General features: G+C 37.2%; 1 protein-coding gene across 6 annotated transcripts in view; it reads left to right on the top strand.

Moving 5' to 3' along the window:
- LOC107316441 (uncharacterized) overlaps positions 1-16,003 on the top strand; it is a 297,655-nt gene that overhangs the window by 129,633 nt on the left and 152,019 nt on the right. For all 6 annotated transcript variants that reach the window (XR_004307962.2, XR_014948400.1, XR_014948399.1 and 3 more), the window contains one exon: positions 14,443-14,599. Coding sequence is in view for 1 of the 6 variants with exons in the window: in XM_085553587.1 (XP_085409713.1) it covers positions 14,443-14,599 (157 nt within the window). In the remaining 5 variants the exon portion in view is untranslated. The remainder of the gene's footprint in view (positions 1-14,442; positions 14,600-16,003) is intronic.

Below are 16,003 nucleotides of genomic sequence, written 5' to 3'. Positions count from 1 at the left end.
TGATGCGAGTGAAAACTTGGAGTGTCTCTGATTTGAAATTAGGACTGATGGCTGCAACATACCCATAATTCTTGTGGGTATTTTCTGACTTGGGATGTTCTATGTTAAATTCAAGTGCCTGGCTGAATTAAGGTCTTACGTACGTGTTTAAGACCTTAAGATACATATGTTAGGGATGAGGGTAAGTTTATCCTGATATTATTACGGGAAACAAACAAACAAACAGACAAAAAAAAGCCACCAAACTGGTTTGATGTAGTTATATATAAAGTTTTTCCCACACATAGGCAGCCTAAAGTCTTATCGCTTACTACTTTAAATTTGTTCTAGCTTCAGTGGGCAGACTGTTCTGGGGCATCACTGCCTTGAGTAAAGAATTTCCTCCAATCATCTAACTGCAAATATGATTCTTAAATTGCCTTACATATTGCAGTTCATTTTTTAAAGACAACATGAATTTGTGTTTTTTGTACAGATGGTCTGTCTCGGATTTTTGGTTTTCTATGGCAGTGACTGTATTTGTAGTCACTGTGTACTCCAGCACTACAAAACAGCTCTACTTAATTCATGGCAATTGTTTTATATCTGTTTAAGTTGTTGTGTCTATTAAAGTAGCAAACATACCAAATGAAATGACAGCAGTACTACTCAACATCATTGCAATCAATGACATATGGTGAAACATAAGGTTAAACACTTGAAGAAGCATTTTATCAGAACGAGGATATTATCTAAATCTTGCTTTTGTCCTTTGTTTGCACAGCTGTGCTTAAGCAGTAGTGTATTAAACAAAATATTAATCTGTCAGATTTATTCTTAGATGAACAAATAAGCGATTCCCTCTTAAAAGGAATAAAACGGTTCACAAATCATGCACTGTAATTGTTTTGATGGAGTAAAGGCTTCACTGCCCTCAGCAAGGAAGGTAGTACTCCAAAAGCAGGTTAAACATCTGTACATGGTCAAGTTTTAAAACGAAGGGGAAGAGCAAGCAGTAAGGTGCATTGTGTTCTTATAGTTTCTTAGTGCATCTTCTATGTTACAAAGTATGATGAAGCTGTGGTGCTCCAAAGGAAGGACTACCCATCGATTGAGATGGCATCTAGTATTGTTTATGTCCTGCTTGAAGATAGAGGGGGAGAAGCATCACAGTGTCCGAGAATACAATATTTAATCTATTAAAAATTGGGGGTGGGGTTTCAAAGTACCATTCGTTTTCCATTTTGAAAGATAATAGAAATTCTTTTTTTTTTTTTTTAAGATGTTGTATTTGTGAGAAATGCCCTTAGATATTAAGATAACTATTGTAGTAAAAGAGGATACATTTTTGAAATAGCCTTTTAGAGAAGTCCAGGTTTTGATTCAAGGAATCCCAGCATTTGAAAAGCACTGACAAAGTATTGGCTGCTAAAGGAACACACAGTACAATTTGTTCCCCTGTGGAGGCAGCTCGTGCCTTCAGCTGAGAGTATTAACTGTATTTATTGAGAATGGGAGTAAAGATTTTTGTCTTAAATAGATTTGTTATCCTTACAAATGCCACCTCTTGGTCCCTACCAGCAATCTTTCACCTTGCAGTCCTGCCTCAGTGCCTACAGTACATCAGAGTATCTAATTTAGTGCAGTCCACAAGGGTCCCCAAGCAGAAGCAAACTGTGTACATCACCGGTGATACTGATCTTCTCCTCAGTTTCCCCAGATCTGCTCCTGATGCTGCTACTTTTCCTGCTCATCCCGTGTTTTTCCATCTGGAATGAGGCAGCTTTGGTACAGGCTGTCATGATACAAGTGCAAAACATTCCCAGACCTTTGAGATATCAGTGGTCCGTGTAACCTTACAAATGAGCAGGAATAGGCACACTGTAGTATTTTTCCCCAACCCCTATTTTTCTTGCAGGATGAGGATGAACAATAGCTACTCTGCTGCTGTTCAGAGTATTTATCTCGCTCTGAAAAAAATTGGCTTTCTGTCTGCTTTGTGCCATCAAATCGGTGCAAAACAACTGAACTGGGAATGCTGCCTGGTCTCAGTAGTATGTCGACTTCACTGCTTGTGTACTAGTGTAGATAACAAGGAAGTTTTCATAAATATATCAGTAAAACATATTTAGTGCCGTGTAGTTTCTTAACTGACAAAATAAGATGATTTGAGCTTCTGCTCCTCTCTTTTTCTTCCTGCTTATCAAATAAAGTCCGTATGATTTGGAAAGTTGGGTTTGCCTTCAGTGGGTTCCAGTCCAATAATGAAGTAATTTAGTGTTAGTATCTAAATCCCCGCAGTTGCACAAGTAAAGCTGAAGCATTATGCATGAGTTGGTAGATCCTCTGTATGTTCGTTTGTATTTGCTCCTTGAGGTATTGCACAATGCACAGAAACTGAAACGCAGCATAGCATTCATCAGGGACAATAAAAGTAATAATTCAGAGATTGATTCATAAATATTAAGGCAGAGGGGACCCATTATGATTATGCAGTTTGGTTTTCTGCAGAAGACAAACTTTTGCTTGCCCAAATCCCTTCTGAGCATAGGTGCAGCTTTTTATTTACCTAAATAAAATAGAAATGTATTTCAGGGTAAAAAATTGCCTGTGAAAACAGCATAGCCAATTTTTAGCTAAGCGAACTGAGATAAGATGATTTACCTGGAACGCTAGCAAGGTAATATCAATATATAAGATTTTCCAGGCACATTTGGATTTCTCTGGAATTCTTAACTTTCTTGATAGAATTAATTGTGTATCAGTGTTAGTACAGAGATTTATTTTAATACTTGTACAGAACATTAGAGTAACTTAAAATAAATAAATAAATGAAAAGGCAAAAATTCTCTCAAGCGTGTGTTTGGAAGAAGCAAAGAGAAGACTGAGTCCTATCTTTAACATGTAATTGATACGAGGAAGAAAATGTTTAAGAGTTGCCTTCATTAAATGTGGAAGCATTTATAAAACCAGCTACATCGAGTTACGTAGGTACTCGAGCATCTAGCACTTGGTGGGCCTTCCCAGCAGACTTAGCACCTAACGTGCACTCTGGTTGTGTCCTGACTGTATTTCAAGGTGATGAGTCCCACATTGAGGACTGTGCAGTGAAAGGGGGCCTGCCCAGCCTTACGGGCTGGTTGGTCTGGGGACAAGGGATAACAGAGGATCGTAGTCATAGAATGGCTTGGGTTGGAAGGGACATCTTCGTGTTACAACCATGGGGCAGGGCTGCCACCCACTCAATCAGGCTTTACTGGGCCCCATCCAGCCTGGCCTTGATTGGCTCTAAGGATGGGGCATCCACTAGTTTTCTGAGCAGAGTTTGCTAGCACCCCATCACCAGTGTAAGAAACTGAGTGTGAGTAATAGCCTTAAATAGCTGTACTTAATCAATGTGCATACCCAGTTCGTATGCCTATGAATCAGGTATGTACATTTAGTTCAACACATAGCAAGCAACCGTATGGTAACTTTTCTTAGTACGTAGTGTTAAATTTTTACTGCTCTTACTCACTATGTTACTTACGTAAATCTGTTTCAGGCATTGTCCAGTACAGCTGGTTGAGTCAAGCCCATGATTTTCTCAAACAGTCTCTTTTCATGAGCTCTCGTTTGTCTAGTCTCAAATATTCCTTAAAAAAAAAATAAAAAATTGTTCTGCATTATGAAGGACTTAATACATCTTTTATATATTCTGTGTTATATTTATAGGTTCTCTTACATCAGAATTTTCACTGAATTTGTGGATTCTGCTATAGATTGCATTGCATATAGGGAAAAGAAGTAGTAAGGTTATTTCTTAACATTTTAAGAACAGAATACCTGTTAAAAGGCTCCTTTATGAACAAATGTGGTTTTGTTTGGTCAGTCTGGGTTCTTTATGCGATGGAATAAAAATGAGGAACAATATAGAGCTGATTATAATTTAGACTGCTTTGTATTAATTTGCAAGGTGTGAAGGCTAATAAATAGTAAGTACATGTTCTGGTACATTAAAAGCGTTCAATCAATTACAGGTAAAATATAGATGTACAAATATACACAACAAAGCTATGGGTTATTACATAACATATTTACATAGCGCTTATTGTGTCATTTTTTTATAACAGACAAATACATAATTAAAATTTTATTAATCTTCCAAATTAATTGGAGAATTTCTATGTGAGATCAGAATTTATGGTGTGTATATCAGCATATGTGGTGTGTTTTAAAGTTGGTTTCATATAGGAGAGTAGAACCATTTTGAGGTATCCACAAGGTATTTTATGGCACTTCCAGTATGTTGCTGCAGGCTTCAGATGGATTTTAATGGGTTTCCATCGAATATGTGAAGAATTGGTAATGTTAATTCCAGTTACCTTGTGAAAAGCTGCTGTGTGGATGGGATACAGAACATCGTGATTCTCTGACACCTTTTTAGGTTCTTCTCTAAAAGTGCTTTCTGTACAGGAGAATGAAAAAGAGGGTTGATAATAATGGAGTTTTTCCAAAAATAGAAGTAAGTACTTGCTCTAATACAGGCTGTGGTTATTTGTGGAGTTCTTATCTGCACTTAATACTTGGGGAAAATATTTGCATGAAAATAGATGCACTAATAATAGCTGATTAAAATGCATTAATTTTACATCACTAAATAATCATCATTAATTTGATTCCAGTACACCGTAAAATGGCTAATTCTTCCTTCAGCTAGTTCTCATTTAAACTGATAAAGGAGATAAAAGTGGTTTAGATAATCTCATTAGCCATGTAAAGATATATTCTAATCTTGTGCATGTGAATTTGATTCCCTTAATCAATCATAACGTGATAAATACTATGGTAAGACGATGCTGCAGGTGCCATGAAAAACACAAATAATGAAATGTAAATTGAAGCATCCCCAGAGGAACAGTAGCTCTCAGTTTGCAAGAGGCTACCCTTTGTGCTAGGAACTACGTTTTAACCCGCCATGTCTGAGCACTGCTGTGAAATCCTTGGCAGTGCTGGTTCTAGACCTCTAGGTTTCATTTATGGTGCCTGTGTTTTAGAGCCTGTGCAATTTAGGGACTTTGCCTTACTGCCTTCTCTATGTGTCATTCGATAATCTACGTTTCTACTTGTTCCTTCTCATTTTGTTGCTCCAATTTCTCAAAGTCCTCCCTGAGACTGTTGCTCCAAATAGCTTTCTGTTATTCTAATGATCATTATTTATCTACTAATTCCTACCTTTCCTTCTGCTAGAACAGCCGTTTACTCTTGAAACAGGAAGTTAATCAGCTTAATGAGTCATCTTAAGTGGCTTCCATAGTTATCATTTATTAATAATTCAGAGAATTACTCAAATGGTTGCCATTAGTTTGTGTTTGCTTTCTGTGTTGGATATAGTAGCTACTGTGCATTGAAAATATCTTGTGAGGATGTGGGTAGAAATTGGCAGCTGTTCTCAAATACGTTGTGCTGCTGGCATTTCAGGAGATAAGCAGGGCATACAGCACTATTTGTACATGCGGTTATAAACTCAGAAGGCGGTGGTGTGAATTTAGTATTCAAAACAAAATGCAAGGGCCTTCGGAAGTACTGCTTTCTTTTTCCTGTCTATCAGCTCTGCGTGCGTAAAGTTGGTGTTCTCATCTTTTGGTGCATCCAATGTGTGACATCTGAGCCCACATATAATAGGGACACCACTGTTCTCTTGGCAGGCAGAGTGAGAAGTGTACTGAAGGTACAGGCAGAGTTTGGGTGGTTTATAGTTTTATAGAAAGCTAAGAATGTGTTGTAATGTTGTCACCTAATGTGATTCTAAAAGTACATGGAAACTTTCACAAGCAGACAGTGCAGCACTGCAAAAAGCTGAGGTTTTTACAGTAGTTCAAGTTAAAGATTATGAATAGAGAAACTTACAGAGATAATCTGATGCAACACAGCAAATAAAAATAAGATGCAGTATCTTTTTACTTGTTTGAAAACATGTAAGTGTATGAAATTGGGATAATGTCACTCAAAATCTCATTAAGAATTCCTATTTTGTCTTTGTAACATCTGTCATTATCAAAATGAAATTCAGCAGTCATTACTTCAGTCCCTGTCGTTAGAAAAAAACATTACTTTGTACATCTTAGTGTGGCAGTTAAAAATCCCTGTGGGGAATTCAATTTGGATCCTTTATAGCAGCAGCATAAACTAATATATTCCAGAGAAGTTAAATTGTCTGTGACTGTTCCAACAGGATGTTAGATAAATCCCAAAGTGTTACCTCCAGAAAAGTCAAATGTCATGGGTTGCAAAGCTGGAGTAAGAACTGCATTTTAATTGCTCTGTAATTGAAGCAATAAAGCACATTATGAATTGGCATCGGGCTGTCCATTTTTATATCTGCCACTAGGTTGTACACACAGCATTTCTTTGTGATTACGCAAGGTAGCAGAGACAGGTATTGAAAGGATTTAAAGCCGGTTGTAACGTGTGGATTGGCTCCACATGTTATTAACTGCATGCACACGAGAGCAAGGCAGTGGTTTCCTGCATTTCCTCTGCTCTTTCCATCAAGGCTGCAGGGTGTTTGCTGGCATGAGAGTCTTCTGGCAGCATCACTCCTATCTGACACATTGCTCACAACAGGTTCTGACATATAGGCACACTACAGAGCGTGGTGAATATTAGATCTCTCGTTCCAGGAAATTCATACACAAAATTCTGTGTAATTATTTCTCTGCATTGCTGACTGTCTCTTGTAGGATTTGCTAAGCTTGTGTTTTCTTTGTTTCGTACAATCATACGGTACCAACTGATGATGGTTGTGTTTCAGATGTCAGTGACACCTGTCCAGCTGAAAGATACAAGGAATCGTATAATTCTTACAGCTGGAAAAGATTGCTAAGATCATCTCATCCAACTGTTGACCCATCCCCACCATGCCTACAGATCCACGTTCATGTTTGCGTATCTCAGTGTGCCTATTGGATACTGAAGGGCAGTGGATTGAGCTTGATTAGAAGTATGAAATAAACCATTTTTGGATGGCTAGGCTGATAGGTACGTTGTTAAAGGGAAGGTGAATTGTAGGAAGACAGCAGTGGTTGTTCCACATGAGATCTTTGCTGCTGGGTTTTCTTTTTAAAGCTGCTGAATGATTTGGTGGAAGGAAGATGTTTGTGTTTAAGTTCAAAGCCGGTTTGTTACTTAAATGAATCCATTTTTATGTTTTTACTGTCTGCGTTTCATAAAATATTTAGCAGTACTAATCTGCAATTGCACTTCTACACTATTTTGTTGTATTCGTAAATTCTAAATGTTTCTGGACATAAATGTAAAGGAAATTATCTCTGATAGCAAATCAGGGTAAGGGGTTTCTCTGAAAGACTTAGGAAAAATTTGTCCTCTGTGTCAGTTTATTCACAAAGGTCATTTGGATGCAAATGGGAAGTATTGGGATGCATTTTTCTGAGATGTGCATGAATGAATGTACAAGGAAATGAGATATGACCACTTAGAACAATCCAAGTCCTTTCCATGCAGCGTACACAACTGCAACTACAGCTTTATTGCTGTACGTGCGGAAATGCATTTATAAGAACTGCTATTTGCCATATGAATTCAGTTGAGTAGAAAAGGTGGGAAGTTCTGCTTACCTGACTGCTAACATTGCACGTATGGCTCCTCCTTCTATATGTGGGAAATGGCAGATTACCTCCCCAGTCTGGGATTTAATTAAAGAATTTCTAACGATGTATTTCATACAATCAGAAGCCATGACAGAGGCAGTTAAAATATTGGCTGTTTCCTTATTTCCTTCTTTTTCTGGCCTATCCTTGATTAAATCACATGTGGCTATGGCTTATTTCTTTACTATGATATTTTTTGATGAACACTGTTTTGTTTGAAGAAAAAAACCCAAACAACAACTAAATAAGTTTCTTACATTGCATGCTAAGCTATTGGCATAGCTTAGGAAAACTCTCTTAAATCAATTAATAAATTGAAACGTATGAAGGACTTCTAAAACTTGGAGCTTGCAGTAGCTGTGACATCTGGTAGGCCTTCAGAATTGTGAAGTTTCACTTCACTGTGAATGCAGTTAAATAAACAGGATGGTAAAGCACGAAGCAATTCATAACAAAATGACCTCTTCAGTTATTAACTGGCAAAACTCCCAAAAGCACTACAGTAAGTGTACCGTAGCTTGAATGAAAGAGGCAAAAATTATAACTTTGCTTTAGGTTATACCTTATATATACCAGATAAATTTGGTTTAAGATAAATGGACTGTTGAAACAGCATACGACTTCCCAGACTGTTATTGCTACAACCACATTTAGTGATTCACCGATAGAAACTGAATGAGAGGTTTGACTGCATCTCATCTAAATCCATTCGCACTGTTATTTTTCTGTCTTCCCTGAATAGCATCAGTTGTCTCTTTAAAATTTCAATCCCTGCAGAGTGCATGTGCAATTCTCAATTTAGACCATTCTCCAGCTGTTTTATATAGAAAGCCCTGTGTGATTTTTAGGAGCATTTTACTGCTGTTGCTTTGCAGCGTCTTTCGTCAGCGTGGAATGAGTACTGAAATAAATTTTGTAACAATAAGAAGAAATAGAGTAAAAGCCAATAAAATGAGCAGTGAGCAACTGGGACGGTGCGTTTAACTTCTGCAGGACTGTGGTCCATTTTGCCTTTGTCATACTGAAGTGTTGTGTCTGGTCTTCTTCCAGCTGAACTTTGTATTTTCTTGAAGCCCTGGGTAAGCTGCTGTAGATAATAGGAATATAGATGAAAGTCAGGAGAGTTAAATAAGTTTTCATATCTATTTTCTTCTATGTCATCTTGTTTTGTTTTTTTGAGATGAGTTACTATGCCAGAATATTCTCAACTCTTTCCCTGTATGACTGTCTTCAGAAGCATTACATTTGAGGCTTCTTATTCTGCAACAGATATTATATTACTTCCGAAATGACAGACACGCTTAGAGGAGAGAATGTCCTGGTATGGACGCTTTTGCAGAGGGAATGAGGCCACTGAGAGGAATAAAGGTGTATTTGGTATGCATTGTTGTCTGCCCACATTTGGAAACCTGATTAAAGCTTGACATCTCCATTCTTCTGCATATCCAATAACATGCATACCTTGTAGTAAGAGCCAAAAGCTCTGTAAAATGTAGTACTGAAGTCAGGTAACTCGTCATCTGGCCAATTTAATGGAATAAGGAGAATGAAGAGATGTGTGTATTGCCATCTCTTTGCCCCCATGTACTAACATGCATAAATCTAAAGTCCTTGGAATGAGCAAACAAAGGGCAGTTTCTCTGATCAGGAAAATACCAGAGAAATATTTGTGTGAGATATGTCATTGACTCCTTTTATTATCATATGGCTTCTTCATGGTTTTTAATTATTCCCATCTTTATTAATGCATACAGCCTACCTGGGAAGAAAAGAAAGCTCTCTCTAACTCAAGGGAGTGATTAAAACTTCAGGTTTCACTTGGACCCCACACATACGTCAGTGTCTAATGTATAAACATGAAAGAAATAATAAGTTCTAGTAATTTATTGGAACTGAATGAAAACCAGAACAAAACAAGATAATGTCCAGCAAAGCAGCTGTGTTGTTTTGTTTGTTACATGCAGAAACTGTTGCATTCACACCCAGCTCCACAACTGAATACAAAAGAATTGTTATGTGAAGAATTGATCTGAATAAACCCAGTAATTTCATCGTGAGATTGAAATGTGAGCATTTCCAAAAGTAAGACGATGTGATGAGCTGCAAGTTCAATTGACACGAGAGGAAAGAAACTGTGCTAAAAGCGTATTGCTGTGGTAGAGAATATGGAATGGCAATTGGAGCAGAAATAGCGTGACTTCAGTAACAGAGAGATAATTTGAAATGCAAGTGTAATTGTACTAAATTAAACCTAAATCAACATTATCAGCTCAGTTGAAAACTGAAATGTGTTGTTAGAGGCGCTTTACATTTCATAATTTTGCTCTGATTATTGAGAATGGCAAAGGCATTTAAAAATACAACAGAGTTATGTAGATGTGTAGATGTAGTTCTTGTGTGTAGATAACAGGGTAAGAGGGTTTGGCTTGAGCCGAACTGTTAAGTGTACATGATACAGGTGGCTGGTAGGGACCCAAAAATCCAAGGGCATTCTGCTCTTGGAGTCACTGTTTTACTGAGTGATTGCTTCATTTCTGCTCGCGTATAGCTTTGCTGCTGTCTGCACTGAAATCTGACAACTGAAATGTTTGTTACTGCCATCAGTGGACACGAGTGGGCCATTAGAATATCTGGAGGTAACAATTACTTCTGTGTAGCTAAAGTTTAATGGACAGGTTAGTGTAGAGCATTCGAGTCTAGATTTGTGTTTTTCAGAAGTACTGTTTGAGATCAAATAGGATAGAGATGGTCAGTGTTGTTCCATAAGATAATGGTGATACCAGCAGGTCTGAAGTGCTGGATACCATCTGTGGAGGTTTGCAGGAACAGAGATGAATCATAAATCTCATCTGGCCTTGCAAGTGAGCTAGAACATGTCCTTAACTTCTGAGCATGAATGAATCGCTCCATAGTCATTTTGTAATCTATACAACACATTAAGTGCACAGTTTGCACAACTGATCTGAATGATGATAAGAATAGGCATCCCTCTGTTTGTTCCATCTGTACAAACCCTTTTGAGACACCTCCTCACAGTGAGATGGAAAGTTGCACCCTTATGCACTCACACAAGTTGCTTTATTATATTCTGTGATTTGATGTCAGAGTTTTTATTATTACTGTCTACATTTGAAAAGTACTTTTGATTTTATGTTCCACATCTCCTAATTTTTGCAAGCTTCTTCAGTAATACAGAAAAGCCCAAAAACCTTCTAGCCTGCCCGTGAAGTTTTCCGTACTACTGATGCTCTAATTTACTCATGAAAATCATGATAAAAACTTGGTGGTTTTGCTAATCACTGTAAACAGAAAAAACTTTAGAGAAAGCTCTAAACATCAAAATGCATTTCTTTTGCTTAGATGGTTTGCTGCGTTGATAAGATCACAGAATTAAGCGTGGGAAGCTGTTGCCTGTGATACGCAGCCATTAAACTACTCTGTGCAAAAAAAGCAGCGATCACAACATTTCACATCTGTTCTTGTTCAACCTTAAAACATAGAAGAAAATGAGATATTGCTGGGGAAATAAAACAGCAACAGCTCAGTGTGCTGCTAAACTGGATTGCAGATTCTATGGTTTTCTTTGTGCTGTGAAATCACTTTGCATACTCAATTAGAAATTATAACAAATGCAGCACTGTCCTAAATGTGTATTTAAGTACAGTGCAGAAATAGAGCAAACAGCTTTGTGACTGTAGCTGATGTAAATGTTGTTGCTGGAATGCTTCTCTGAAGAAGTCAAAGCTTGTTCATGTCCTCATTACCTCTGCTTATACCAGTAAATACTGGTGACAAGTGTTATTTGAAAAGGAAAGGTGTTTCATATCCCATTAATTTAAGGATTAATTCGCTTGGAAACCAACCTGCTGTCCATGCTCTGCCAGTTTGGCATTTACCTGCCTAGAACATTCTGTAGAGGTTACAAAATGAGTTCCTTTAATTTTGCTTGGTTTCTAGGTCAGAAGAAGGGGCTAGCAGTGTGCTCTAACATACTTACTTACTCTATGGCCTGTATTCATTGCTTATTGGAGAGTCAGAGGTGCTTTGCTGTTGAACAGTGAGAATCCAGCTGCTTGTACTTTTGCTCCTAGGTACTTGGCTGTACAAGTTTAATGTTACTATTAGTGGAGGTCAGCAGCAAAAAAGCATGCAAATGATTATCAGTCTCCTTGAGAGACTATGATGATAAAAAGTAAGCTACGTGATCTTTGGGATACCTGAGGACAACTTTACAGGAGAATAAAGTTCTGCAACATTTGCAGTACAAAATGTACCCATCTGAAATAGGTGGCACAGTTTGTTGGTTTTGCTTTTAAGTAGGTTATTCTTCTGTCTAACCTCAAAGTATATATTCTATGTAACGTGACATGGATGTGACAAAAGTTGAGTGTTACAAATTTTTTGCCCTAGTGTGTTTTGAGGTCACTCCTCTCCCACTTTCCTGGTGTGTCTCTATCAACTGTGCCTTCATTAACAAGTCATGGAGCACTACAGAACTTCGTAGGTTCTACCCTGCCCTGTGATGAAAAATCCCTCGATTTCTTGGAAGGAACTTCTGTGGTCTGAAAGGCAGGAATGAGCATACCAAAAATCTGTCAGATTATTATTCTGAGCTACAGATGTGCCTTAATTTAATGCAATGGCTGTGCTTCTGTAAGCTTGAAGCTCTGGAAGGGATGGTTGAGTGCAGAGGACTGATAAAACAATTCCTTACGAAGTCTCAGAATGATTCATCTGCTCCATCTCTTGTTTGCAGAAACGTGTTTGCAGATTTAATGCCTAATGTTTAATTAAACACTAAGTCCTTTATGATTAATTAAACTTTAATTAAGTCCTTTAACGTTTGTCAGTTACAAAAGAGGAGACATTTATTCTCATCAGCAAACAGTGTTTTTACTGAGCTGAACAGAGTTGGTGTTTATAGCCATAGAACAGTCAGTCATACCCAGATTGCATAAAGAGTTACTGTAGAACACAGAAGGGAAAAAGAGTACCGCACCCATTTATTAATGTATTATTAATGAATTTTACTAGTCTAACTAATTTCATATGCAGTACGTTGCATCTCACATCAGACCAGTGGAAAAATGTCCACTGGTTTAAATAGAGGCCGTTTCAAGTATTGAAAGTATATTCAAGTATTGAGATTAGCTTTGTGATTCGTACGTACAAAAATGAATATATGTTATGCCATCCTCTTCTTCTCCTCACCATCCTATCCTACAATCTGCCTTTCTGAAAGTTAGAAAAATGACAAATAATATTGTAAAGGAGAGAATGAGTTCCAGTCAGTGCTTGGGTCTGCATTGACGCATTCAGTGAGCAAATCTGTGAGTACAACAGAGGAGGTAGAGCATGCATCAGTTTAATCTTCAGAAACCAAAATCATAAAGAGAAGGAAAGCAGGGAGAAAGACAAATAGCTGAAACAAGTCTTAGTTTATTTTAGAAACCCAATCTTAATATCTCTTTCTTGGGCGGATTACAATGGATAAAGTTGAAGAGAGCTGCCAGTTATCTGCTCTGAATAAAAAGTTCCTTATTTTTCTGAGTAGTTTTCCCATTGTTTGTGGCTGCCACATTTAATTGTGCTTGTGTAGTCCTTTAATTTGCATGAAAGAAGATAATATAATTGAAAAACTCTGGAGTAAGACAAGTTCAGATTACTAGCGGAGGCAAGTTAATTTGTTATTCATTAAATGCTAATGAACCTGGCACCTATGTTTTATTTGTTTCACTCTATTTGGAATTGGAAAGGTCTTGTAGCACAGCTAAGTCTATGATAAACAGAGGTGTTAAATTAAACTCTTGTTTTCCCTGATGTTCCACTAGAATAAGCAAGTTTGTAAAACCAGGTAACTAAATATGTGTGTAGTGAAGCATCCTCAAAAGGCGAACGTCAAACAGTTAAAGAGCCAATTCTGTATTCAGATTCCTTTAAAAATTGTTGCTGAGCTTGTTGACATTTGGTACTTGGTTTTGATGTGGGTTCTGTACAGAATGGATGAAGTTCTGGTGCACTGGGGCTTTTGCAGACAATCTGGCTCGAGGCATGGGGACACATCTTGCCTTTTTACATCTGTTCTCTGTTGTCTCCAGTAGGAATAAATGTGAGAACATGAAATAGCCTTTTATTATCACTGGTACTGCTGATAATTTTAAGTCTGCAGTTGTTCATCAAAGTTGTTGTGCCATGCAGAAATATATGCCTTATTTTCCCTTAAGCTGCTAAAATTAATGTGAAAGAAATTATTTGTATTCATACAAGTTATGGATTATTTTGGCTTTAGTGTTTTGTTACTTAATTTCGTGAAGTAGGAATAATTATATTTAGCTTTAAGTTAAAATTATATGGCTCGTATATATTTGGTTATTTACTGCATATTTTTGTGCTGTAGAATAAAACTTGCTTTCATTTTTTTTCTCATCTTTATTCACTGTACCATCAAATTATACAGAGCCTGGGAAGTAAATAAAGCAGAATTGCACACATTACTTCAAGCATGTATCTTAGAAATACTGCAGAACACCCATAAGAATAGGTTCAAAAACCTTATCTGTGCAAAGCACTGTTTCCGTCACATGTTTGAACGACCTTTTGTGGCTTTGAATGTGGAATAAAATGTATAAAATATTGTCTCACATGGGTTGAGTTCACGATCCCAGTAGTTTATTTCAAGATTAGCAATGTGCACAGACCGCAGGACATAAACGTGCTGGGCTTTGCTTAGGTGAAATGACTGCAAGTTGACTTAACACTGAACACGAATTTGGCTTATTCAGTTAAAAACTGGGTTTGTTCTTTCTGTTTACAGCGTTGTCTTGAGAACAACTTGGACATTTCATTCCTGTTATCTGTGAATAAGATCACCCAAAACCTTTTGTGCTTGCATAAAATAAGCAGTGACAGAGGGAAGAGGCTGAGCATTCAGGTGGAGAGAAGGGAGGCAATTCTCGAGAGTGAGAGATACGGTGAGATTTTCTTTGTCAATGCATGTTACTGGCTGCTGAGTCAAAGAGTTTGAACAAGAAATGTGCAATTTATGTCTTTGAAAAATGCAGTACACAAACTGCTTTCATGGTTAGTTCTTTAGATATGGACCTTGTTGCAGAAGGTTAACACCTATTAAATGAGCATCCAAGATTGGTTTATTATTTAAGCCTTATTGCCATTATTCCATCCTGTGGTGTATGCACAAATGAATGTGAACTCAGACTGTTTTAACTATTTTAAAAGTGTTTTTACAACACGTGAACACCATCTCATGGTGTTTCTTTCCCCAGATCTATAGATCTCAAAACCAAAATGCTGAAAAACAATGGGGTGTGTATATACATATCTATTTACATTTATAAGTTGTTGTGAAGATATTGTTTATTTATAGAAGTTTACTTTGAAAACTAACCTTGGTTTCTGACCTAACCTGACAAGTTGTCAATGAAAAAAAACCAAACACAGAAGTAGATTAATTTCAGTTCTGATTAATGGTATGTTAAGAAGAATGAAAAAAACCCACTAAACTTTGCTCTAATAAGTTACACTGTTTGGATCTTTAAAAGACTGGAATTTTCCAGGCCGAGTTCTCTTAAGACATGAAAGACATCAATTTTTAAAAGTAAATCTCTTCGCTTTTGAAGCCCGTTTTTCTTACCTTGTGCTTCATTTAAGTTCTAACAGCATCATTTTGATTTTCTTCCACTACTATCGCCAATTGGTGTGCTGCTTCATTGTGTAAACTTAGTGGCTATTTATATATATGTTTATTTCTGCCCTGCCAGTGACTCACTGGAAAAAAAGAGAACTCATTTTCAAGATGACATGAAAAAATGCCCAGGTTATCATTCTAAATCAAAGAAATAGTTATCTTTGCTCTTTCTAATGTAAAGCAAAAGCTGGACGAACGTGATTTTCAAAAGGAGATCCTGCTCTCCATCATGAGTATTCCTGGAATCAGTAACTGGTAACACACACTATGTTTCTTTCATAATCTGTATTCATTTTCTGAGGCATTCTGGGGGAATGTTGCTTTTCTGTAAGACTGAGCAGAGACCCTCAAACAGCCTTATCATACCACCTAATAATTTCTTATCACTGCACCCTCCTATTTTTTGAGCTTCTTTGCTCTGCACCCACCTTTTGAGCTTCTTTGCTTCTGATGGTGGTGCTTGTTGAAGCTCCATCTCTTATTTAAAAATGAATAAATTAAGGACAAATGAAGTCATTCTACTTGAAGGGACATTGACCTGACACTTTCTAAACAATGAATTAATGGAAAAACCTACAGATCGCACAACAGATTTGTCTATATCTCTTTCAGGTGATACATTTGGATTCAGCAAACCTGCAGGTCATTACTTTATGTAGTTGTACAATCC

The sequence above is a fragment of the Coturnix japonica genome, chromosome 7 (genome assembly GCF_054131305.1).
Source record: "Coturnix japonica strain WE chromosome 7, WE-NBRP24, whole genome shotgun sequence".
Lineage (NCBI taxonomy): Eukaryota > Metazoa > Chordata > Aves > Galliformes > Phasianidae > Coturnix > Coturnix japonica.
Note: the sequence above shows the minus strand (reverse complement) of the source record. Positions and strands in the feature narration are given on the sequence as shown.